The 27,869-nt window shown below is 39.5% G+C and overlaps 1 protein-coding gene across 2 annotated transcripts in view; it reads right to left on the bottom strand.

The window, feature by feature from the left end:
• The window catches only part of LPAR3 (lysophosphatidic acid receptor 3), a 77,674-nt gene that overhangs the window by 20,446 nt on the left and 29,359 nt on the right, over positions 1-27,869 (bottom strand). Inside the window, exon 2 of one of the 2 annotated variants that reach the window (XM_040987235.1) lies at positions 25,579-26,335. In XM_040987235.1, the coding sequence (XP_040843169.1) occupies positions 25,579-26,314 (736 nt within the window). In that variant the 5' untranslated portion in view covers positions 26,315-26,335. Of the gene's footprint in view, positions 1-25,578; positions 26,356-27,869 lie in introns of those variants that run through there. The other variant, XM_040987236.1, reaches the window with a different exon arrangement.

Consider the following 27,869-nt stretch of genomic DNA (forward strand, 5'->3'; position numbering starts at 1 on the left):
ATGGACTTGACTTCTTAACACTTCTTATTTCTTTAAATCCTCTGCTATTCTACTGCCTAAGTGGCCTATTTTTTCTCACATCCTTGTTAATTCACTGTTCTTCATCATCTCCTTTTCCTCAGGGATTCTGTTTGTATCCTATTTCTGATGGCAACTTCACCTAGCCTAGTAATTCTTTCAAATTTAAATATCACTCACCTGATTCCACTCTTTGGATACTGCACACAACACTACTGTCCAATTCTGCCATGCTTCCTCCAATCAACATTTGGATGCAACATCCAATCAGCCTACAAGAAGGTAATGCCACTTGTTTGGGAAATGAATAAGCAAGACAGATATAATTTCTTTCCCAGTTTCAGGCTTCATTAGCTCCTTCACTCAGAATTTAGGCCCAGAATTGCCTCTGGGAGAGTCCTTCCATTGGGCCATCAAAGCAGTGACTAGCTCATTTATTCCCTGAAATATTATAATGCTTGATTTCCTTGTATCACTCTCTGCAATCAATTTCCTATAAATTGATAAACTGTTTGAAAGATTTATCAACTGTCATTGTCCCAACCTGGAATGAGGCTTGAAATCAGGGACTTACTTCTTTCCCATTCCTTAGAGAGGGGCCCAAAGAAAGGATGTTCAATAAATGCCCCATAGGATTCCCATGCTCAGGCAATCTGGGAATTACTGTATCGTATATAAAACCTGATCTTTAATTCTCTGACCTCCCAAAGAGAAAAACTGCTCAGATAGTCTCTGCTTAAAGAGGAAAGATTTTCAATACTGATACATTGTAGATGCTCCTCTGAAGTGTAACTTTGTAATAATGAATGGCGAAAACCTAAAGGGACTTAGAGAAAACTATTATCATTTTGGCTCAGGTTCAAGAAAAGTATCGGTAAGGCACAATCTGGCTAGTGACTTACTGTAATGAACAAATGTGCCTCCAGACAAAGGCAAGAACTTACTACTAGCTGAAAATATTTTCTTAGCTTGTACTGAACAACTTTTTAAAGTTTCATAAAAGGAATACAATGGAAGACTTACGCAAATAGTAAGGACAAAAGCAGAGGTGGCAGATGATGGTAAAGGACATAAATAGAAAGGGGAAGGGAAGGAAGACCAGACACGGCAAGGGCTACAAGCCAATGCCATGGAGATGATCTGGAAATGAGGAAAAAGAGGGGTTGTTCTTCGAGGTTAGCCCTCAGCCAAAGTCATCAGACAGAGATATTACAGGTCAATATATGCCAAAACTTTACTATATCTGAAGGAAATACCATCTCAGGAGCCTATCCAAAGTCAGGAGCCAGGAGATTCTTCTTGGTCTGCCATGTAGGTACAGGTCCCCAAGGCTTCAGGCTATCTGGTACTGCTTTACCAGGCCACAAGCAGGGAGCTGTATGGGAAGCAGAGCAGCTGGGACATCAACCTTTGCCTCCCAGTGCTTGAAAGGGGAGGATTAATAAATTGCGCTTTTGTGCTTTCACTAAGAAGTAGCTTTCTAAATCACACAAATACAGAAGCAGAGAAAGATAACTCAAAGTGTAAAGGGGCCTTTCTTTAAATTAAAGATTGTCTATTTAGGCCTAAGATGTGGAGCAAATCAAGGCCATAATTCAACTAAAGAGTCTGACAAAAATCATCTCACTTAAATTGTGGAATAGAAGACCCCATGACACTCAAACAGAAAGCTCATCTTATTGTTCCTTAGACTTCACCTCTCCACCTGCTAGGAAGAAAATGTTAAAACTCCCTCTTTCAAAATTTTTCGTTTTCATCTCCTGAATCATTTGTGTTTACTACTGTATACAATGAGTAATTTGGTATTTTTAGCTTATGATGAAGATATACATAAAGATTTACTATTTAGATAAACTTGGGTAATACCCTCTAAGCCATGTTTCATCATCTGTAAAACAGACAAGGAATCCTCACTCCTCCCCCACTAGGGTGTTGAAAATGGAATTAGAGCATGGAAATAAACCCTTCCATGCAGTGTCTAGCGTCACATCTTCATCATGCTCCTGGCTCTAATCCGTGACTTGTTATTATTCCAGAAAAGGCCTATTATAGTCTGATATTTGGAAACGCCTAACAGTGTTGATCAGAGGGAAACTATGATGCACTTTTAATAGCTTGACTCTAAAGCCACACTACTGGGTTTAAACCCCAGATCTACCACTTCCTTTTATGTAAACTTGTGCTAAGTTTATTTTACATATTTATTCTCCCTGTACCTTAACGATCTTACCTGCCATGGGAGAATAATAACCCTATCCAGCAGGGAAACAATATTGTGTTGTGATAAGCTAAGCCACTGCCTACAAAACTGGCATCATACAGAGATGCCAGTTATGAGACTCAGTTGTTTCATTCCTGATTCAGCTCCCTACTAATGGCCCTGGAGAAGTAAAGGGAGATGGCTAAGTCCTGTACCCATGAGGGACACCTAGGCTCTTGCCTTCAGCCTAGGATAGCCCAAGCCCCAGCCATTGTGGTCTTATGTGAATGATTTGGCAGATGGAAGAGATCTCTCTCTTCTTTTTCCTCTCCACCTCTGTCTCCCTCTGTCTGGCAAATAAATAAATATATTTAAAAGAAGAATGCCCATCTGCTGGAGTGGTTGTAAGGAGTATGCATATATAAACTTACATATTATGGATGTGCTTAAATATTTTATATATTTATAAAATATATTTTTATACATTATATAATACTTTTTAATAATAATTAAACAGATAGATACACACAAACATAGAGTGCTCTTCTATTCACTGGCTCATTCCCCAAATGCACACTAAGGCATGGTCTGGACAAGGGACCAGATCCCAGAGTCAGGAACTCAAGCCAGGTCTCCTATACTGGTTGCAGAGAAACAACTACTTGTACCATCACCACTGTCTCAAGGATCTGTCTTAGCAGGAAGCCAGAATCGGGAGTCAGTTCCAGGAACTGAACACAGGCATGACCACTGGGTTAAATGCCTGTTCTCAACAGATTTCTTTATCAAAATAGGTTGCCCAAGGTGGGGCTTGAACTCACAATCTAGGGATTAAGAGTCTTATCTCTACTAACTGAGCTGGTGGGGCAGGTTCCATTGACTTCCTATACAGAAAAATCCACAGCATTGCTTGACACAGGGAGACTCTGAGTTAGCTATTCTTGTTGCTGTTGTCACTCTCCAGTTATAGAGATGATTAGGATCAAACAGAATAGTCTAGGAAGAGGTAAGAAAAACATTGAGAAAATAGAGCTGTTTGCAATACACACACTAACTGTGGTTTTCCGAATAACCCCAGAGGCGAAGCAGCTTTATAAAATAAATGTAGTCATTTAGAACATAGCTCTACAGATGGAACTACATGAAAATGATATATGAGTGGCAGAATTAGCAATATTGAGACCTTCAAGTTCGGCATTTCTCTTACGCTAGCACCAGTAATGCTTTTTATTTTCATGTCATTTTCTCAACTAAACAATATGAAAGTTCAAGAAGTTCATGGAAACTGTATTTTGTAAAAACTGCAGAGATTATAAAGTGTTTGGCATACATATAAAGTCAATTTCTATTAACATCTGAAATACTCTGGTATGTGTTTCAAAGACTGGGACTAATTTTAGTTTTATATATATACATATATATATTAGCTTCCCAACTATTAGAATCAAAAGCATATGTTGAGCACTTAATATTTATTTATGAGTTATCAAATATAAAGAAATTAATGGCCCAAAGACACATTTAGATGTTTTCCCAGGTTAAAGAGGTCATTTTAATTCAAACAGCAGTTTTACCTCTAGTTAACTGTATCAGAGACAAGAGCAAATGGGAAGAGAGTTAGAATGGTGGTGACATTCTCACAAGCTGAAACTTCAGTTATGCAGATTCTATGGGGTCAATAGTGATTAAACTGAGGTTTTGATCATGAGTCATCTTGTTTGCTTGTCAGTTCTCATTTGCCCAGTCAGAGAAATGGGATTTCAGAGGCCCTTTCACAAGATCATTTGGCTTAAGCAGATGATACATAGCTGTGCAATTCAAGGACTAATATTTATACTCAAGTCAAATGAGATCAAATCATCTTCCCATACTTATAAAATCTTATCAGTACATCAATAAAACTTGTTTGTTTTGTTTTGTTCGTAGAATCGACTCTGAGACTTGTAAGAACCCTGGAGGTGACCTATCTATCTCAACTTGCAAAGGAATCCATTACATAACATCACACCAAGGTCTATCTTACATCTACCTCACAGCTACAACAAAGAGCAGCTCACCACTCTCCACTTGGCAGCCAACTTCATTGAAAAATAGCTCTAGCTTTCAGAGAAAAGGCTTTAGATAATGCATTTATGTATTCTTTCTGTAATTTCTGTCTTTCGTCCTAGTTTCCCCAGGCAGTAATTCTTTGAAATGCTTTAACTGCCATCTCCCCCTTTGTTTTCTTCTTTGGTGGCACTTCTCTGATTCTTTCATTTTTTCAAAAACCCCAGTCCCACATCTCAGTGTGCTGATTATATCTATAAAGTTCTTAAATTCTGATGCCTGAGCTGTCCTAAGATGTCAGTAGGCTTTATATATATCCACAGGAAGCAAAAATTTCTTCCCCAATCCTGGATTCTACATATCCAATTCATGAGTCTACAATCACAGTCCTCTTTCAAATGAACACTAGGCATGTTTGCCCCTACACCACAGCACTCTAATTAATAAAAATCCTTGGGCTTTTATTGTCCTTTGATATTCATTGTTAAGGAAGTTTCATTCCCTTTTTATTTCTGGATAGTTGTGATGTATATATATGTACATGTGTTACCTAAGCAACAAATCTATGCCTATAAAGCATATTGGTGCTTTTTCAGAGTTGCATTTTACTATGCTGATACCTGGTGAAATATGGATCTTTTAATATATCATTATTCTCCCACTTTTTGCCATTTATGTATTGAGTTACTTACAGCAATGTTTGTACGTCTGTCCTAAGTCACTGCTGTTTTGCTCAGGTTATACAGTCCAAGTGCAGAACAGAGTTAGTCTTGACATTCTTGCTAGGTGCATATCATTCATGTCTAGGTATTAATCTTTAGGTGCAATCTTTTTACTACTCTCCTGAGTATTCCATCACTATGCTCACCAGGATATTACATCCAGTCATCTGTACCATTCACACCCACACTGTCTATAGCACCCTCTAGATCTGCCTGACTAGCAACCATATCACAAAATGTAATTGGGTTGGTTTTAAAAAAAATGTATGGGGTGCCTTACAAACAACACTTCTTTTTATATTTAAAAATCAATTCTCCAATTTTGCTGAGTATGTAAGATTGTTAAACTAATCAGGTCATCAATATAAATTCAAGCCTTATTTTCTGATATCATGCAAACTTGCTTATATTTATAAAATATTTAAAAGTCTGTAAAGGTAGACAGCAAATGAAGTTTAAACTTCTCATGGATGAAACTACTGCACACATTTTTTTCACATGCAGTGTATGAACACTAACCTTTCATTTCAATCAACTGCAACAACTTATTTAGAATTGAATTTAGAAAATTAGAAAAAAAATCTAAAACCATAATGCTCAAAAGTAATGGTAATTTCTGTGCGATATGTCTAACAGCTTCCCTTTATAGATAAGGAAACTGATACACAAATGGATTAGACAGACGATATCTGTAAGCGATAATGAAAACTCATCTTTCCTGAGAATTAAAAGTCCTATGTTCCTAAGAAACAAAAGAAGCTTATAAAGACAACAGTCCCACTTCATATGAGCATAATACTTTCATTATTTAGAGAAAAGCAGGATTCCCTCGGCCAAGTCCACACAGTCAGCAGCCATGCTTCATTACAGGTTCTTAGCAAATTTGGGGGCTAGCAAGAAGAACCAGGAGTCCTTTCACATTCCAGGAGAAAACATGACAATGACAATACTGATAGATCAACAGGAGATTATTCCAAATAATAGTTAGGCAGGAGTTTTAAAATTATTATTATCAAGCAAAAAATATGGTCTATCAGCAAGGTCTTTATTACATCCAATGTTACACACATACACAAATGACATTTCCATCAGATGGTTGCTACTGAAAAGGAGGGTCAAAATACTAGTATGGTAAAAAGAGTAAGAAACAAGAGAATGAGAAACAGCAAGGCTGCAACAGTCTGTTCAGACTGTGATTAAACTTAATTTTTCTGTTATATGACTTGCATTATGGCAACATCAAAGGGGATATGATTTCCACTTCTACGTAGAAATCAACATTCTTATTTGCTCAAAAACAAGAATGAAAAGAATGTTACTTGGATCTGGAAAAAAATAATGTAACTCAGAAATGCTGCCTTACAATGCACATCATTCAGGGGTGTAGCCAAGTGTCAACCTGTGGTGCCAGCACCCCATATGGATGTCAGTTTGTGTCCTGGCTATTCCACTTCCAATTCAATTCCATGTTTATGACCTGGAAGAATAACAGAGAAAGGCTCAAGTCATTGGGCCCCTAAATCTACACGGGAGATAGGGAAGAAGCTCTTGGCTTTGCATGAGCTCAACACCAGCCATTGTGGACCTTTGGGGAATGAACAAGCAGATGAAAGATTCTCTCTCAATCTGTGTGTGTGTGTGTGTGTGTGTGTGTGTGTGTGTGTATCTCCTATCTGAAACTTTTCCTTTCAAATAAAAATAAGTATCTTTTATTTAAAGAGAGAGAGAGAATACACAACACTCAGTACTGACATTTACTTATAAAATATCCTCCTGTAGGGATTCAACCCAATGAGTTTTAGGTGCCCTAACTGATATAACAAAATGGAAATCCATAGCAAAGCACAGGTTTAGCACATGCTGCAGCATGAAGAATCAAACCACCTCCAGGAAATAAAAGATGTGCTCACTCTTTACTGACACAGCCCTAGCAGCTAGCAAAAAAGCAGGAGATTTCTAGGAACCAAAGGGAAGGATCACTGTTGCCAAAAGCTCTGTGTCAACGGTCTGGTCATCAGTGTCTCTATGTGAACACTAAGAAACTGGGTTCCTGAACCCAAGCAGATTCACTCAGAAAGTACACTCTTGCACTGTATGAATATAGTCTACCATCTCTTTCAGGTACCTTTTTCAGTGATTTCAGAATCTCCTCATACGTGGATTACATGTGCAGAGTTACAATAAACAGTATCACTGCCTTCCTAGTTGTCCAGCTCAGAAATTTGGGTGTTGGGTCCAGCATAGTGGCCCTGAGGCTAAATCTTCACCCTGCATGCATCAGGATCCCATATGGGTGCTGGTTCTTGTCCTGGCTACTCCACTACCCATCCAGCACCCAGCTTATAGCCTAGGAAAGCAGTAGAAAATGGCCCAAAGCCTTGGGACCCTGCACCCATGAGGAAGAGCTAGAAGAAGCTCCTGGCTTCAAATCGGCTCAGTTTTGCCCATTGCATCCACTTGGGGAGTGGAAGATCTTTCTCTCTGTCTCTCCTTCTCTCTGTAAATCTGCCTTTCCAGTAAAAATTCTTAAATAAATAAATAGAAATTGGGTGTCTTCTTTGCTTTCTTCCTCTTCTTCTATATCTTCCCATCCCCCATTGGGTAAACATCATTAGTGCTGTTGGTTCTGTGTTCTTACCATTTTTCTAATCTAATTATTCATGCTTTCCAATTGTCCTATCACTTTTACAGTGGTTATCAGACTACCATCATCTCCTGAATGGATTCATTTAGTAACTTTACAAACAGACTTTCTGCCTCCAGTATTATCTGTTCTGTACATTCTGCACAATGAGGTCCATGATCATTATTATTCGAAAATCTGACATTGCTCCCTTTCTGTTTAAAACAAGCCTTCTGATGGAAGGTATTTAGTCCAGTGATTAAGCTGATCTAGGGCAATCTCACCTCTTATTGTAGTACCTCCATTTGCTATCCTGTCCTGGATCCTAAGTTTAGCCTTCCTCCCAGGATCTGTATCAGTTGGGCCACTGCCACCCATGTGGTATGCCTGGGTTGAGTTTCTGACTGTTGGCTTTGGCCTATCCCAGTTCTGGTCATTGCAGACATTTCAGGGATATCTCACCGTCTGTCTGCCTCTCAAATAAATAAAAATTGAGAAAGAGAGAGAGAGAAAGAAAGAGAAAGTCTTCTGTAAAAGGCTAGAAGTCCACAGCCCGATAGGCCTTCATGAACTCAGGCCAGCCTCCTTACTCCTCTGTTGCCTTTTGGGCAGTGAACTGGTGGATCTCAAGATCTGTCTTTCTTCTCTCCATAAATCTGATCTGCCTTTCCAATAAAAATAAATAGATCTTTTTAAAATAAATAAGTAAAACACTTGCATCCACTTTTATCCTGATAAAAAGAATACATTTCACCGGTCAGCTTATTCATAGCACTCAAAAATGATCCTTTCAAAAAATAATCTGTTGAAGTAATTGTGAGCAAGCACATTTTTTGTTATGTAGGTAAATGAGGCTAGATTTGGGAGTTCCTTTTGGGAACAGAAGATAATAACAACAGACTAATGTTTGAATTTCAAGCTCAATATCACATTTGGCATGGATTTCAAAGTCTTCCAGGGGTGTTGTTTTGTTCACAAGGAGGTTTTTCTTGTTTGAGCCCTCTTGCATAAGACTCTTGGAGTAGAGCAGAGAAAAAAAATAGATTCCTTAACATGTTGAAACATGAAGGAAGTTATGTGCAAGAAGCAAAAATCACCCCATAAGTGATGCTTCGGTCTCCATAAGCATTTCTAGCTGGGCAATTTTATCTTATCCATAAAAGTTGAGACTTAAAAGGATGCAGAGCAAGTGATGAAGAGAAAGCAAGCTGCTATCTGATCCTCCTGCTGCTAAAAGTCAGTCAAGTGGGGTGAGTCACAGCCCAGGTGCCTGTGGAGCCAGTGGCCTACAAGACAGTCTAACTCCTGTCTTTGAGCTCACATTTCAAACTGCCTTTTTTCTTTCACCTCATTCACTTTTCCCCTCCACACAGCTATGTCTCTTTCTTCTGCTGTGAAAGTTCCCGAGTAAGGGTGATGACCTGTCCTTAGACACAGGGGAAACTTTCCAGACCTGATGTGTGGACAGTTCTCTCCCTGACTGTCCTCTGGCCAACTACATTTTCAATAATGAGTTCTTTTCCAAAGAACTTATCAAAGCACGTATAATAATCTACCAAGAAAGGAAGCAGAAAGGACAGTCAGTCAGGGCACTTATCTAGACTTTTCCATGCTGGAGGTGCAGACGTCTGTCAAACACCTGTCTAAATTTCAACAAATGGCAGTGTTGTGGCTGGGAGACAGGTTACGTGAAATGTTACTTCTCTTTTCCAGATGCTGGCAGAGACTTTCTGGCTAGAGGCTAAAATGCTGGCTTCTAGTGGTTAATTCCTACTCTAGATAAATAGCATCCTTCTTGCAAAGACATGTGCAGTCCACAATTTCATTTGCCTGGATGGTATTCTACATAGAAAGGAACTAGCTCAATTATCTTCCTTCAGGAAATCGAAAGTCAGGGCAGCTTTGGGGTTACTTCTGGACCTGCCCAAATGGCTCTTTTCTCAAGTTTTCACAGTTGCTGTTGCTGGTTTTACCCACACGGGGCTTTCTCCAGGTTGGTGCGAGGAAGTGGTGCTCACTTTTCACAAGTGGGCCTCTATTCAAGGGTTATTCAAGGGTCACAACAGCAGAGAGAAATCTTCTGAGACCATGTGGCCTAAAGCAGCTTCCTCTTCTCCACTGGGTCTCTTGCACCCTTGTCCTTTTCCTTGCTTTATATATCATCAGAAGTCTTAATTGTACTTGACATTATATGTCCTAATTTCCGTGTTTATGGTTCACCCACTCCAGAATGCAAGCCCTTGAAGGCAGAGCTTCATCTTGTTTATCACACTACTCTGGGGCCTAAACAAGACCCGTTGTAACAACCCTTAATAAATGTTATTTGAATGAACAAACAGGAATGGAAGCCAAATATCTCAATTTCTAGCTTCACAGATGCTCACTCCTACCAGTTTTAACTGACTCCTCTATATTTCCTGCCCTCGGTATACTGACAGGAGCTGGTGGAAGCATAGTTCTTCCTTCCAGATGGGTTGTGCTGAACCAGACACATTTCATTGAATGGTATGTGAATTATATAAACCTGGTGTTGACGGAAAGCACAAGAATTGTTTCACTGTTTGTAGATGTATAAAATGATACAAACCTGGAAAATATTTAGAAATATCTACCATGTTTTAAATAGGATGTCTCCTGACCTGGTAATCCTCAAATAATATAGTTCATAAAAACAGTTCCAAGAATGCTCAGATATGGATTTTCCAAATTGCTCAGTGCAGTGTTATTTGGCAAAAAAAAAAAAAAAAAGTCAGAATTAGCTGATAAAATACCAAACACTCAGTGTGGAATACAGTGTAACATTATATGTCACTGAAGAGAACTACATCTATTTTTATATAATGACATAAAAATTACTACATTGTGAAGCATGAAAAGGTAGCTAGGAAGCCATCATGACTACTAAGAATGCAGTTCTGCATAAAATCATTTCTTTGTATATGTGAGGAGCACACACACACGTGTTCTTTTATTAACTGCAAGGAAAGCACCTGCAAGGGTGTCCTGAATGATCAACCATGGTTCAGAAATCTCTAAACACATCTGAAGGGGGACTTCCACTTTCTAAATCATAAATTTTGTGATGTGTACATCTTAACAACAAACAAGTCACTCTCACAATAACAAAACATAAAAATGTTAAACTTCATTTCAATTCTGGAGAAAAAGCTCTTCAATATTTATAAAACTTTAATTCCTGGGTTCTAGCCTCAAGGTTCAGATGAACAAATATGGCCATTTCTGGGCTGGGAACACTTGTCTGTCTACCACTCTGGATGACCAAAATCAAAGCCACAGGAAGAATTTTTTTAAATTTCTTCTTAAAAAGATTTGTTTATTTTTCTTGGAAAGGTAGATTAGCAGACAGAAGGAGAAAGAGAGAAAAAAAAAAGATCTGTCCACTACTTCATTCCCCAAGTGGCTACAACATCCGGACAGAAACCAATCTGAAGCCAAGAGCCAGAAAGTTTTTCTGAGTCTTGGATGCAAGTGCAGGGTCCCAAGGCTTTGGGCCATCTTTGACTGCTTTCCCAGGTGACAGGCAGGGAGCTGGATGGGAAGTGGAGCATCCAGGACATGAACCAACACCCATATGGGATCTCAGTGCCTACAAGGTGAGGATTTAGGCACTGAGTCACCATGCCTGGCCCTAAAATTCTAAATATTTGACTTTAATTTTTTATTAGTAATAATTATGCATATTTCTGGACCACAATGCTACATTTTCAAAGGTGTGCAATGTTTACTGATCAAATCAGGGCAATCAACATTTCCCTTGTTTGATACTATTTTATGAATACCAGTGCCTTGGAGAATCCTACTTGCTCTCATAATACAACACCTAACAGTTACTGTGAACCATCATCACTCAACCATGCCTAACTTTTTAATTTTCTTTCTTTTTTTTTTTTTTATCAAACTCTGATTTGGTGCCTGATGTACAAATCCTACTTTCACCACCAATGTTGCTGTAATCATTATTTTGTGTTCAAATTGAAGTTTTAATTTCCAATACAATAGAAACTAGAACATTTTTCTGTTGGGTTATTTCACTTAACATATGTCCTTTGAGAATCATTTTAAGTCATTATTAGATCTCAAGAGGTCAACGTGTTTTAGCATCTTGTATCAGCATATTCAGTTTACACCTAAGAATACCTTTGATTTTCATGGAGGAGGTAACTAGGGCATAGAGAAATAAATTGTTGTTCCCAGAAAGCAGGATTGGAATCAAATACTTTACTTAAATCTTGCTCTGTCTTCCATAACTTTCCAGAGGGAAGGTAGATGAAAAATGACTTTGTACTATAAATCCATCCAAGATAAAAAGTGCCTAAAATCATGATTCGAAGCAGTAGTAGTAGGCACCCTTTGAACCATAACATAAAATAAAATATATGCTTATCACAGCAAGATCGTTGGTTCATAGTTCCCCAAAAGCAAAGCAACTAATCCTTGTAACTTTGCTCACATCATATGATTTTATATAGCTTAACAATTTTGGAAAATTTCTTCAGAATATTCAAGTTTTGTTTTTAAAGAAGAGAAAATGTCAACTGTCATTAAATGAACATGCCTGCAACTGAAGAGAAAATAAGACCTTTAGAAAAAAAAAGCAGTGAAACCACCAAACTGAAAAGCCTCCTTTTCCACCAGAAGTTTCTGAAGGTTGTCCATCATACACAAACAAGCACACAAAACAGAGAACCAGTGCCACACAGCCACAACAGTTTTTGCTTTAAATGAGAGAACACTTTTCTAAATAAGATGAGTGGGCTCCAAGTTCCTCCGTTTTGGGCCAATAGTAAATTTGAGCCAACATTGGCCAACTTCTGATAAACTCCTAGCACCACGGGTTCAGTAGAATAATACAAACAATAAAATAGTGGGTTTACTGGTCACAAAATGTTGACAAAAGACTTTTCAGACCAATCTGCCTCTGTTTAAACAAGAGTCATTTTAAAGATGCTGCAGTAATACAAAGGCATCTTAGAGAATGACCAATCACACTGCCCAATGAAGGTCTAACAGATGCTGCTTCATTGAATTTCCTCAAAGGTTTCAGTCCTTATTATTGGCCCTAAAAACAATTCTGTAGAACCCCACTGAGTTTTTAATTTTACAGTGCTGCAGTGACCACTTCCTGTGTCCTATATAGCCATCCTAGAGACGTGCTACTCAAAAAAACAGCGAACCTTTTGTGGTCAAGTCAATTCTTGAAGTCCCTTCCCCCTTCTCATTTATACCTACTTTCAGTTGTCTGCTCTTCTTTCTGGCTTCTCTGTATGAAACATTCTCTAAAACACTTTGAGGCAGGACTTTAGCCTCTGGCTTCTCAAGAGTGCAATAATACTGGAAGTACAGTTTGCTTGTCCCTCTAAGGTCAGTGAAAAGTTCCCTGGTGTTAAGAGGCTGAGTAATATTATTTTCTCCTTCAGACTACACCATTAAATTATTTTTATTACTCACAAAGGCATTATTTGTGTCAGAGCAAATGGGATATGACACTAATTCAGACAAGCTAATTTCAATCTAACAAAATAGTTTATTCCTAATACCTAAAGGAACAAGACAATGGCAAAAATTTAAGGCTTGTTATGATACACAAGGGGTCTTTGGATCATACATGGAAATAACATATTATGAAAAAATTATGTGTGCATTCCAGAAAGTTTTAATACAAAAATAAGTGTATCTTTTTATTCCATTTTCCATAAACTTTCCGAAGAACCCGCATGAAGAACGGAAGAAATAACATTTTAAAAATTGATCTTTCCAAAGCAGAGGAGGATGTACACGAACACTTATTATGCTGAGACCAGCACAGAACAATCAATGGAAACAAACACTACCCTTCTTGAACTGCCAGTAGACTTAAAGTAGAGGAGTTAGCACAAATGTGGAACAGTCCAGTCACTCCACACATTAGCATTACGTTCCTGCAGGGCCTCCTATACACCCTTCTGAGAATCCGCTACACAACAGTGAAGAGACACAGTTTCAGCTGCTGAGATGCACACAGATTCAGTGAGAGCCTGCAGAACACAACACAGATTGCTGTGCCACCCTGGCATCCTGAGAAGAGCCCCAGATTCCAGCAGGAAGTACTCAGCTTCACTCGTCAGTTTGCCAGTTTGTCTGTAGCCACAGTGGGTCATCAAAGCAGAAATCCCAGGAACTCTGCTGCATTAGTTACACAGAAATAAACAGCACACACTGAGAGAGCCCAGAGTCTCCCATCCTTGGATCAAGCAGTGTGGTCCAAGTCAGATGGTTAAATCTGACAACTAGCACAACAGGGTCTCAGATAAGTCCATAAATAGTGTGCCTTATAAATCCAGACATAATAAAAGCAGGTCTGACTCCATGTAATCCATCTTTCACATGCCATAGTACTGACATATCACCTGTGGTCATTTCCTAACAACCATGAAATCCCAGAGCGAGAACAGATTCAACGTGCCTTCAGGGTAGAGGTATGGCTGATGGTTGGTAGACTGCTTAAGACCTAGTAGGTGGTGGTTATAATGCAAGGAAATATAAATAATTTAGAAATTCCTTTTGTTGAGAAAACACAAAGAATAAAGTAGGCTAAGCACTGAGAAGTAGAAGCTCTGGGGTTCATGAAAACAAACATTCTTATTAGGTGCCTAATGACAGATATATTTCATTAAGGCAAGAAGTTGGGCTGTACTAGAAGTGGCAAAACTAGACGTTCAGAGCTCTGGCCACAGCTCTAGCAAACACATGAATGTGGCTAATTTTCTCAACAGATATTGATTCTTCAGAGTAAGGGATCTTTCCTTCATGTACTCCACAGAGTTCACAGTAATAACTTGGTGAAAAGGGAAAGGGTGGCTGGGCTGGAGGGACAGTGTTAGAGTTGCAGCAAAGGGCTTCTCACATGTGCTGCCCTAACCAGCACTTTATGGGTTTTCTGCCCTTTACCCGATATTCCATGTTGATTTCTAGCTCCAGAATAGGCTGTAACTCCAGCAAACACATATTACTCGTGATCCCCACCCAGCCTGCTCTGCCTTAACATACACTGGGTGCAGCAATCCTCACTTAAAATTTTCAAAATACAAATAATGCTAACATGAAATTTGGTAGGATGCTACTATGGTATTTAATTAGCCTGGTGCTGTGACACTGGAGTAACATAGTAACCATTTTCTACTTTGGCAGAAGCCAAGACACTGTAAGAGGGCATTCCTGAGCTCTGAAACTCTAACCCTTATGGGCAGCTGGATGTTGTCAGGAAGGCTGGATATATTTGAGTAATAGGGAGTGTGTGTGCCTTGGCTGCTCTCTGGTCTCAGACCTCTGCACTCTCCTCTTCTCCCTGTGTCTCCATTCTGGCCTGACTCTTCTTTGTCCTCCTTCTTAGGTGGGCCAACTGATTTCCAACATGACTCTTACAGGCAAGACCATCACCCTGGAGACTGAGCCTTTGGATACCACAGACAAATATCCAGAATGTCAAAATCCAGAATAAGGAAGGAATTCCTCCTGATCAACGAATACTGATCTTTACCGGCAAGCAACTGGAAGATGGACAAACTTTATCTGATTACCACATTCAAAAGGAGTCCATTTTATAGCATGGGTTGAGACTTCATGGTGGTATCAAGAAAAGGAATAGATAGAGAACAACAAGGAAAGCTTAGAACCAGACAGGAAATGGTCAGCATGGATCCACATATACCTTACTAGGTTGGACACAAAGATTAGTTACTCCTCACTAAGGTATTGAAGATTTCTCTGCACTCCCCTCCCTAAAACTGTTCTGCACCTCAGCTGTTGACATATGCCTTGATAGAGCTATAAGCCAGTTTAGACTACCGTAAAATCTGCCAAGTTCAGCAAAATTATGCTTCAACACTATAAACTGCTAAATACTAAAATGAAAATAGACACGAGACAGCTGAATAGTACCCTATAGCCATTTTAAGGTGTATAGCAGCCGGTTCTATGTATAAACTAAAATTGAAATGTCAATGAAGTAGTCACAGGATGTGGTTAAGAACCTGCATTTTTTTTTAACATATTGGTTACTCAATACCATGTGAATTAATCCCATAATGTTGTAAACTGTTGTTGATGCTGTGTTGGGGCTTTCAATTGATCGAGATGATATTCTGCCAGCTCTACCTTCAGACCAGAAATGGACTCCCCAAGAAACTGTTGAATTTATCTGGACAATAAGATGCTGGACTCCATGCTTGATATATGTTTGCAAAGAAAGAATCTTGACTGAATTTGAACTGTAATACTGCAACAAGTTGGAGGAATCCACAATGGGAGAAGGACACAGGGAGAGGTTGGGGGAATCCCAGAGCCTATGAAACAGTGTCACATAATGCAACATAATTAATAAAATAAAAAAAAGAAAAGCATAAGAGAAAGAAGGCTAAGCTTCTTTTTACCCAGTGTGGTAGCCTAGTGGCTAAATCCTTGCCTTGTATCTACTGAAATCCCACATGGGTGCCTGTTTGTATCCTGGCTGCTCCACTTCCCACCAGGTTCCCTGATTGTAGCCTGGGAAAGCAGTAGAGGAAGGCACAAAGTCTTGGGACCCTGCACCCGCATAGAAGACCTGGAAGAAGTTACTCGCTCCTGGGCTCAGATTAGCTCCAGCTGTTGTGGCTTACTGGGGAGTGAACCAATGGATGGAAGATCTTATACTCTATCTCATTCTCTCTGTGTTTCTGCTTTTCCAACAAAAAGTAAAAAAGATAAGTCTTAAAAAAATTTTTTTTAAAGTTAAGCTGGCTGTCCTGAAGCACTGCAAAGTGGACAAGGATGGTAAAATCAGCTACCAGCATCACAAGTGCCCTTCTGATGAATGTGGTGCTGCAGGATTGTTCATGGCCAGCCACTCTGACAGGCCTTACTGAGGCAAGTGCTGTTTTACTGCTTCAACAAACCAGAAGACAAGCAATTGTGTATGAGGAGTCAATAGAAATGATAACCCACCCCCCACAAAAAGAAGAAGAAGGGAGGGAAAGGAGAGAGGGGAAGAGAGAAAGAGAAAGAACAAAGGAAAAGAAAAGAGAAGAGAAGAGAAGAGAAGAGAAGAGAAGAGAAGAGAAGAGAAGAGAAGAGAAGAGAAGAGAAGAGAAGAGGAAAATATCTGAGTAACAGTGGTTCTCCCCGACCTGTTTCCCAGAAAGGTCAAACTACAGAGTTGTTTCTGCAACTTGCACTTAGAAAATATTTAGTAAGTGTTGCAGCTGAGGAGGATTTCAAGTTTTAGGTGAAAGAAAAGCCAAAAAACAGGTTTTGAAGAAAGAAGAGTGAGAGAGGAATAAAAGAAGTGAAGGGCATTTATTGTAACTAAACTGAAAGTGAATATGGAAGAAAGAAGGAAAAAATCAGAAAAGTGATTAAGCTGGAAACAAGGACAATGATGTGGAACAGGGATTTTCAAACTGACCACAAAGGAAGGCACCTAAAACAAGGAAAAGTAAAAAAATTAAACCTCCCTTCAGAAACAAAAACCCCAGCCAGACTTGAGATCGTAAACAGCCACTTATGGCAAACACAAGATAGAGGCTTCTTGAAGAGATGGAAGGAGATAATGTGAAAAGCAGGAATGAAATATCACACACAATGAATTCTGTTTATTATTAATATTTGAAGCTGCCTTCCTCCTAACATCAGATCAAGGTCATCGTAAGCCTCATTCCTCTTTAGAATGGCAGAGATAAATCCAACAGAATTGTTGGGGCAGAGACTGAGTGCACTCACTCATTTAGTACTCCCCGTGAAACAAATGCCTCCCTCCTCTCAACTGCCTTTGTAATGTCATGAAGCACCCAGGGAAACTGTCTGCAACCAGGGTGCCCTTGACTGATTAGCTACTCAAGACAAGTGTGCAGACAGCCCTGGATTCTAAGCACTAAGTACCAGTGACTCTGAGCAGAATTAGTCATTCTTTGCTACGACTCTTCTGCCTATCTGCAAGGTAGTCCCTTCCGGCCAACAATCTGTGCATTTCATTCAGCATTTCTTAAGGTAAAGCTTAAGAAATTAAACATATTTTAAATTTTCAGATATTTGACTAATAATGCGTACAAAGTAACAAACAGCGAAAGTAGGTTTCTGGATCATAGAAGGAGCTACAAGCCCATGGATGCTGGAAATAAATGTCTTGGAATTTCTATGGACTCGTTAACTTTTCTTGCCTCCTCGTGTGTGTGTGTGTGTGTGTGTGTGTGTGTGTGTGTGTGTGTACTGCCACATGTGTGATCATCAGATCACCTAGCCAAGGCAGAAATTATAGGGCGAGGGTAGTATTTAGGAACTAATGCAATCACTGAGCTTTGTAGTTCTTTGTGATAATTGTGTATCAGCTTTACTGTTTAGTAACAGAACCAGGCTACTTGCCAGCTGTTGAGCAGTCTCTGCAAGAAATACCCAATTAGCTTCCTCCTGGCTATTCGTCCATATAGCGGAGCTGACCATCATAATGACACCATTGTAGCTCTCTAGTCCCCATCTCCCGGGTACTCAGGGACAGTTTGCTTAAATACAGGGCACACAAGGCAAGGTTCTTCAAACTAAGGCTTAAGCAGAGCATCTAATATTCACCCAGTACTTACCACCTACCACATACAATACTGGTTGCTTTATGTGTGTTATCTCATTAATCCTCTAAACTTCACCATGTCAAAGCAGCAGTATTATCTTTTTAGTATAGAGAAAATAAGTCATAGAGAGTTTGGACAAATTTCTCAAGGCTCCACAACCTGGGAGCAAAAAAGCCACTATGCAAACCTCACTCCTTCCCCGACTCGAGGCTCTCTGCTGACTATAGGCTCTAATAAGCACAAAGTTGAAGAATATAGAGTTGACAATCAGTAGGAGATTCCTAAGCTTCCTTAGTACATTACAAAACTTTTACAACAAATCAAGAGTCATGTATGTGCTGAACAACAATGTGACTTTCTAGAAAAAATTTAGCTACATATCAACGATGCAAGTTATAATCCTATGACTTGGGTTCATATCATTGTAGCTCTTACAGTAAGATATAAACTGGGTACAAAGAATGGAGTCTTGGAGCTACTCCAATCTCAGCTTTGTACTGAAGTCAGACAAGAATTAAAATCTCCTTGAGTCTCTGTTTCCTCACCTGGCAATAATAACACAGCCTCTCTCCTATGGTTGCAATGAAACAGACCAACAAACCCAGCAAAATGCCATGCACTCAAAACCACTGGCAGTACACATAAATATTCACTATCAACATTTTTACCAGCCCAACTCTATAGCCAAAATACCTCATTCTTGTTGTTAGGTTATTATTTATAGTATCATTATCTTTTTTAGGTATTTGAACCAGATATCTTGACTTTAAATCACATCCAGGCAGCTGCTCTCAGGGGTCAATAGAAGAACATTCTGAACTTGTTATAGGAAATACTCAAGAAATACTTATTTGTTTTTTCCTTCCCAAGACACAATTATAACTTCTTCTTCTGAGACCTCATTTTCGCATATATGGCCACCTAGTCTATGTTCCAGCCAGTTTGAAGATGCCAAAAGCCAAGCTGGAAGTAAGGAAATCTGAGTCCTCCTTTAGTTCCAGTATTTCCCTAAAACTCAGTGTCAATATCTACTCATTCTATGATAGTATCTAGAAGAATGTGTCACACAGGCAACTACATGTGAGATACACAAAGAAAGACAAACAATAAACAGAGGCATATAAACAATGAAGCAAGTGGATTGGGTATAGACAAGATTGCAAGGCAGCCCAAAGGAGCTAGTCATCAGATTACCCACGTAGGGAAAGAAAGAGTGTATTGAAGTCAATCCCTGAGCTGCGTCATCTAAGATAAATGGAAGTTTCTAAGGAACAACGAGGGAAAAAGTGTCCTAACACATGCAGAGGCTTAGAGAGCCAAAAGGAAACATGAAGTAATTTATTATAATTTGAGCAGGGTGTATTTAGAGGAGTGAAAACAAAAGAGAATAATAAAATCACCCCTACTTACTTTGCAGGATTTCCACAAGACTAAGTGAAAACAATCTCTTTGAATATGGAAAAAGACATGGCATTCAGAAATATAATGTATAATTTTGAGTAATACTCTAGGAAGGCTCTTTACAGTACTTACTTTTTATCTACTTCCTCTTAGCAAGAAAGCCCAGGTATTTTTTTTTTACCTGCTACCAATTTGTCTCTTTACTCTCTCCTGAGAGAAGAGGGAAAGTGAGAAACAAAGTGGACAGGAAGGAGGAAGAAGTGAGAAGAAAAATCTTTAGCTCCTCATTCAAATTACCATAACCTTTTTCAAGGTCCCTTAACAACAATAATTTTCATATTTTAAGAGTTTAGTCTTTACTAGTCAGAAAAAGAACTTTGACCCTAAAACCATGGCTTTCCAATGTTCTTGATGGTAACCCAAATTAAGAAATGCATTTTGTATCATTTAAATACAGTATACACACATATGTACAAAAAGCTGTGTTCAGTACAATATACATACGTACATACAAAAAAGTAAGTATGAAACAATACTCACATATAGTCAATGCAACATGCTCTAACACTTTTTTTGTGATTTTTTTAATGTGTTGGTTCCAATCTCACTATAACATTTCTGCCTTCTCCACAGTTCCATTTTCCATAATTTCAGTTACCTATAATCAACTGCAGTTCAAAAATACTAAATGGTAAATTCCAGAAATAAACAATTTATATGTTTTAAATTATATGGTGTTTTGCATAGCATGATGAAAGCTTGTGCTATCCTGTTCTGGCCAACACTGTATATACTACCTGCTGAGTATTCATCTGGGTTAACAGATGGACTGCTGTGGGGTAATAGGACTTGCATTCAAGTAATCTTTATTTTACTTCATCATGACTCCCACAGAGTGATGCTGGCAAGTCAGACACTCCAAAGAGAATCTGTAGAGGTTTCTTTTCAGTAAAAAGGTAGAGATGTTTGACTTAATTAAAAAAAAATCATACTGAAGTTGCTAAGATTTGCAGTAAGTTATTATAATTAATCTTTCACTGTGACTAAATCATAAATTAAATTTTACCATAGGTATGCATCTATAGTAAAAGCATAGTACATAGGTTTGATATGATGCATGGTTTCTGGCACATTCTAGATATTGAAATGCAACTCTCATAGATAAGTGGTGGTGGGGGTGGTAGGCAACAATAGTGAAATACAGCCCATAGTTTGAAAAAATACCCTGAAAGATACAAAGGTTTATGGAATACTTCAAAAGTTAGGTTGCAAATCCTTCCACCTCTTCTGTTCTTTTGTATTTTAAGTCATTGCAAAAGAGCAGAAAGCCCAGCTCATTTTCCAGGAAACAACGAAGCACCACTGCGCACTCTGTTCACAGGTGTGTTGACAACAAATGACAGGTTTCCTCTCGGTTTCTTGTGTGTCAAGTGGCTTTAGCTAATCACTTGTTGACAAGCAGGATTTCAAAAGTCAGAATCTTGGTGCCCATTGGAAAGTAGGTTCATATCACATGTCTCCAATGTCTTCAGTGAGAACATTGACTAAGCACCTTCTTTTACATCAGCGGCTCCATCCCACATGACAACTGACAAGGGAACAAGCATTCCGCCTTGAGGCTGCAAGGATGAACAAGCTGCCTAAATGCCCTCCCAATCCCACACCAATTTAAATCTCACACTACAGTCACACCACCACCTCCTCAAGGGGAAAAGGCCTGTTCTCCATCCAGCTTTGTGTAGTTTTGTGTTCAACTGCAATCCTGATGCATGGGGAAATGCAAAGGCCACAGATCTATCCTCCAAACTGGAAAGCCAACCAAACTTTCATGGATCATAGTTGAGCTGTTTTCTACTGCACCATTTAAGCATCTTTGCTCCTTGGCCCTTTCTTATGGTGCTGCATACCATTAGATAGTTCTTTCACCACATTTCTGATTCTGCTGTTTCTCCTTCTTAGAATGCACTTCCTCTTATGCACACAAGCCCACTTCCCTATTACATTCCAAGCCTTCTAAGCACTTTCCCCCAATAGCCACAGCCCTGACCGTCCCTTCTTCCTGCTCTGAAATAAGAGTTCACTGAATTCACTTGTCTCTTAGATGCTATTTAACCGACATTTAATATACCCTCTTCATTAACTTTCTAATATGCATAAAATATTATTTGTAATAAATGACAACTTAATCTCAAACTTTTCCTACAAGATATGTATCAAGGAATTCTTGGAAAGGCTTAGCAGTCTATCACCAAGGTATTTAAATAACATAGTCATTAAACAAAGTAGTGCTTAGCCATTTACTACTATATACTCAGAACCAGCAATTTCAGTGACAACACATGGCCACACTGTTTATTCTAATATACTAGCATTTGGAAGATGCTTATTTTAGATACAAAATTCTTACATACTTTAGATATGTAATATAGATAAGGGCTTTCTCCATGGCAAGACACTATGGTAAGTACTCACAAGGAAAGAGACTTCTTAAATTTCTAAAATATTGATTTATTTGAGAGAGAACCAGAGTGAGCTCCTACCTTTTGGCTTACTTCCCACAAGCCTGTAGGGAGTGGGAACAAACTTGGGATCCAGGAACTCTATCCAGGTCTCCCACTTGGTGACAGGGATCTAAGTCCCTGGCCCATAACCTGCCTTCACAGGGGGAACATTAGCAGGAAGGCAGGTATGACGACTGATGGCTTAATTATTGCACCAAATACTGTTTCATGTGCTATGATCCAGAATCAGTTCTTAGAACTGAGTTGACTAATGCTTCATAATTTTTTTCTCTCTCCTTCAATCTTTTTTCTCTCAGTCACACACACATACTTCTTTTTGTTCCTCCCTTTGGGCACAAGTTAAGCATTACTTATTCTTCAGATGAGGAACTTCAACCCAGAAAACATGAGGGGAAAAATAGTCATGGAGAAGATAAAGGAGTTGGGGCTAAAATGCAAATCTGTTATATAAAGAAATCAGGAGCTTGATGTCTTAGAAACCTAATTCCACGCCACTCCAGTTTCATTTCCTTAGTCTTCCAACTTCCTGTCTCTAACAGGAGCCCCATCTCACCACGGAGGAACTTCTCCAAGTCCCTGACACCAAACTGTCTTCCCACTGTTAACCAATTCCCCAATGTTGTTTCACTTCAATCCTATGACTTCTCTTATCCACCAGATAATCTCATTGCTTATTCCTGTTTCTCTCCTACTCAGTGTCACACCTGCCAGAATCGCATAGCTTCTGTGTTTTAAAACAGTTCTACAACTGTTCCAGGTAAAGTTACACATGAAGCTAATCACCATGACTACGTACCAACAAGCACATCAGCCTTTGCTAACTCATGCTGTATACTTGATATGCTTGAAAAGGAAAATGCTCCCTTTAAGCAGGCAGGTGGAGGTAGGCATGTGGTGCAGCAATAAAGACACCACTTTGAAATACCTACATCCCACATCACATTGCCTGGGTTCGAGCACAGCTCTACTCTCAACTGGGATTTCCTGCTAACATGTACCTAGGAAGGCAGCACAGAATAGCTCAAATATTAGTTCCCTGCCCCTCATGTGGGAGACCTGCATTGAGTTCCTGGCTCCCAGCTTGGGCCTGGACCAGTACAGGCCACAGCGGATATTTGTGGAGCAAAACCAATGATGGGAGTGCATTTGTGTTCCTTCTATCTTTGTTTTTCTTTCCCTTCTAAATAGTTTTTTTTTTAATTGTATAAATAGTGGTGAAATGGAGCTCTCATTTTCTTGTTCTCGTCTGACTCTTCTCAGAGTACAAAAGGAGAACGAAGGTGATATAAGCAGAAAACAAGATGAAAAGGAGATCTGTAACATGTCCATGTAAATGAAAATCTGCTCAAGTGTGGTGCAACAGATGTGAACTCTGGAAGCCAACTGTGCCCTGAGTGCTCCTGTGGCACTAACGTCAGTGTGGCTTTGGACATGCTGTTCCTACTCCACATCTAGTTCTTCTTTTGGTGAGTAGACATGATAGTAACACCTGTATCACAAGGTGGTCATGAAGATTAAATAAGTTAATACTTTTTAAACATTTCGGATCATGCTAGAAAATACTCTGATCAAGTGCTACATAATGTTTTCTAGACAAACTTTCAAGTTTGTGTTGTGGTGATCTGCAAATCTTACAGCAGCCTCAAGACCTGGAGGTACTATGATGGTTTCTGTTTCACATCACTACACACTACCCACTGATGTGTATTGTTGCCCAAGAATTCAGTGTGCAGTTCCTTCACTTTGGGACTTGATGGAATTGTAGTCATAAGCCTCTCTCAGCAACAGTCCCCTACTATGGCAGCTACCACAGCAGGTTAGAAATGAGAAATGACCTCAGTGCCTTGGAACATAAGGCTTGTGAAGGCACAACACATCATGTTTGCTACAGATCACAAGTTATATGTATAATGCAGGACTGGGATTGAGGCAGGAGGCACAGACAGACCGCCAGCCATGGAGAAAACAAAGTAGCAGGAAATTCTACAAATAAACAGGACCAGCAGTGTAACACAAAACTCTCAGAGCTATTCTAACCCAGTCTTGAAGCTTTACCTCTCTGCCTTAATGTTACACCAACCAAGCTCCTAGAAATGTTCACCTTTATTCTTTCCAAAGTCATCAAAAAACCACCATTTTGCCAACCCAGTAAGACTTTTTTATTAGCTTCCTCTCTAAGGAGTATTAATACCACTAAGGCTCAGCATCGCTGATCTAACATCCAAAGCTTTTTGAGGACTGCTGTTGATTCTCAAATGGCTTTGGAGTTTGGATTTTTGAATTAGGAATATTCGGCCAGTAAAGTCTATGCCAATATTCCAAAATCTATAAACTCCAATAAAATATTTCTGGTTCCATGGGTTTTTGCTGAGGGACATTTAACCTCTGTATCCTGTTTATCCTTCCCCTGACTGCTTCTCTTTTGTTTGTTTTAGATGTTGAGGCCATCAATTATAACCTAAGGGGCTTCAAGCACCTTCTGGTCTAAGGCAAAATTCTCCCTCCAGTGACTCTCAAATGTGCATTATCAGACCCAATCTTGAGCCCAGCCAGATTCCAGCTGCCTACACAACAGGATTGGCACTAGGTATCTAAATGCAGTTTGTGCAAAACCAATTCCAGATCACTTCCTCAAAGTTCCTCCACTTCACTCATTTCCATCGGAATTAGTGATATTTCTCCATCTTGCTTCCACCTCTCACTGTCCCTATACCTTATGATGATTAAGTCCTACCTTGAAAACACACCCAGCGTCTGACCATCACCTGCAACTGCCCTCTGGGCACTTACGTCTCCTGGATACTGAAATAGCCTCATGAGCAATTCTCTGCTACTTCCCTTGCCTTACTATGACATTTTCTTCAAACAGAAGCCACTGAGATACCATCACAATATAAAACAGACCATGCAGTTCTTCTGTTCAAACACTTTCAGGAGGTTCACATTTCAGTCAGAAAAGTCGAAGCTACATGTCAGCCCTGTGGCTCCACAGCCACCCCCTAGCTACTCCCAAGGCCTTTGGCCTGACCTTCTTGTGCTTTCTCCAGGCTCCTTCCACACCAGCCACACTGTCCTTCCTTCTGTTCAAGGCCCTTGTACTCACATATCTTGTTATCTGGAACACTTTCCCTCAGAGGCTCTTCCACCTTTACAAATCTGCTGAAAAGCTGGTGAGCCTTACCTGTACCTGTACTTTTCTTTAACAAATGCAAACATTACTGGCTTAATGAATATTTCCATCTCCTAATTTATTCTTCTTCATATGATTCATTTTATCAATTTTATTTATTTTGTCTTCCCCCATTGGAGTATAAGCCCCAGGCCAATAGCTATTGAGGTCTATTCTTGTTTATTTTGCTGCATTTTTACTACCTAGTAAGGGTTTTTACACAGCAGAAGCTCAATAAAGACTTATTAACTACTTACTAACTACTCATTTGGTTCCTCTTACCTAAGACAGTCATCACTGTCTTCATTAGCTTCATGGGTGTTCTCCGGCGACTGATGGAACCGCTTGTATGTGGTGATAAGACGTTGGTTTTCCTCTTGACATACATGTAGATCCGTAGGTACACCACGACCATGATGAAGAATGCCATTAGGTTAGACACAGCCCAGAAAATGAGGTAACTCCTGCTATAAATAGGAGCCAGGGAAGAGCATGTAGAGATGTCACAGAGGCAATTCCAGCCCAACGTGGGGACTGCTCCCATGAAGATGGCGATAGCCCAGACAAGCAAAATGAGCAGTGTCACCCTCTTATTGGTCAGGTTGCTGTGAATCCGCATCCTCATGATTGACATGTGTCTTTCAACAGCAATCATCAGCAAATTGGTCAGGGAGGCAGTCAAGCTAGAATCCAGGAGGCCCTGGCGGAGAAACCAGCGGTTGACAGTCAATGTTTTTGAAACTGGGCCTGTATTAAACATCAGGAAGACATAGGCAATTCCAGCAAAGAAATCTGCAGCAGCTAAGTTAGCCAACAGGTAGTAGAAAGGGAAATGGAACTTTCGGTTTTTGATCACGGCTGCGATGACCAGAGAATTAGAAAAAAAAATAAACAGGCAGAAAAACGACCCAACACATAAAACAATCAAAAGCTTGGTTCCTGTCCAGTCATCTGCAGTGTCACTGTTGCTCCTGTTATAAAAAAAGTCCATCCGCTTATCGTAATGACATTCATTCATTGTGGTGAAGAATCGAACATCCTAGAAAGAAAGTTAAAGAAACAAATATCACTCTTTGAATCACTCACTAAACCACCAACTGTTAACCCCTTCTTCAAGCTAACTGCTCATTGTCCTTCAGACCTTAGAGTAAAAGTTTCTTTTTCAGGGATGCTCACCTCGGACTTCCTGCCTCAGGTTCAGCTTACATTTCATTTGTTCTGCAAGCCAGACTGCAAGCTCAATAAGGAAGACTGAGAATCTTTCCGTTGTTCTGACAGAATCTAACTGCCTGCTTGCTTCTTAACAGGTAAGTACTGACTAAGGGAATGAGTTACCATGGGAGCATCAACAAACTGAATGCATTGAGACTAAAGATATCCACTTTATATTGGTAACAACTGTAAGAACAAAGCATTTTGTGCATTTTTTGTAATTTTATATTTATGGATTGTAGTCATTAATCAAGGACAGGTTGGTGATTCTGCTGAAGATAATGGAGACTGAATTAGTCTTCACATGACCAAATAGTTTCCAAGAGCTCAATTTCCCACCACTTCTTATTCCACTCCTGATCCTGCTTTTACCATCCTTTGCTTTCAAGATGCAATTATAGCATTCCCTTATTAAGCATGTGATGTAGGGATGGAAACTTTGCTCTCAAAACATCTTCCTTACCTTTTTATTCACGGCCTGCTTATCATCTCCTAATCCAAACTGTTCCACTGAGAATCTTTAAGGAATTTTCCGACTCAATGACTTCAAGTCAGTTTCTTTCCCTGGAACTTTCCAACATAGCAGCTGGTAGAGGATCATGGAGAGTGCGAGACTGAGAGCTGGATCTTAGCAGACATCCACCCTAATGTGGTTATGTGGTTATGAGAGCAGGCTTGCCAAGTAAGGGCAAATCTTTGGGTCACATGTCTGAAATGAAACCCCAAACTGGAGTAACAGGCAGACAGGGAAGATACTTATCTGAGAGATAAGCCAAAATCTCTCCGATCACAAAACTGAGGAACTCTGGCCAAGGAAGGGTTGGGCGAGAGTTCTGTGGAAGTCCACCTGCCTACACTTCAAAGCAAAAACCAAGTGTTTGACAAAATAGTGGTCTAGCCATGGCCAGGAAGGTTCCTATCACAAGATTCCAAGGTTTAACTCCAGGATTCTAACTTTTAGGTAGAATAATTATGGGTTCCCCCTCAAGTAACAAAATTATAGCTTAGTTGCTGGGAAACAAGAAACCTAGTATGTTCTGGAGCTGAGAAGTCCACTGATGGGAATTAAGTAGCTCTCACAGTGAAATATTAGCACTCATTAACAGCTTTTAAAGTTCTAGCAAATGCTGAAACCCAATATCACATCCACAGCCAGGGTAAGTAGCTCAGATCACACTTTTAAGTAGCACAAAACATAAATGTATCTGAGAGTTATTTCTTTTTAATTTGTATTTTAATGGTTTAATGCTACTTTTAAATGGATCATATACTTGTTTCTCTGACATACCTAATGGAAAAATATTACTTGTATAAGTTTAAAATAAATAAACTTGGAGTTGTGGCAAGAGACAAATGGTATC

This window comes from Ochotona curzoniae, unplaced genomic scaffold (assembly GCF_017591425.1).
Source record: "Ochotona curzoniae isolate NIBS_2020 unplaced genomic scaffold, NIBS_Ocur_1.0 contig_4612, whole genome shotgun sequence".
Classification (NCBI taxonomy): Eukaryota; Metazoa; Chordata; class Mammalia; order Lagomorpha; family Ochotonidae; genus Ochotona; species Ochotona curzoniae.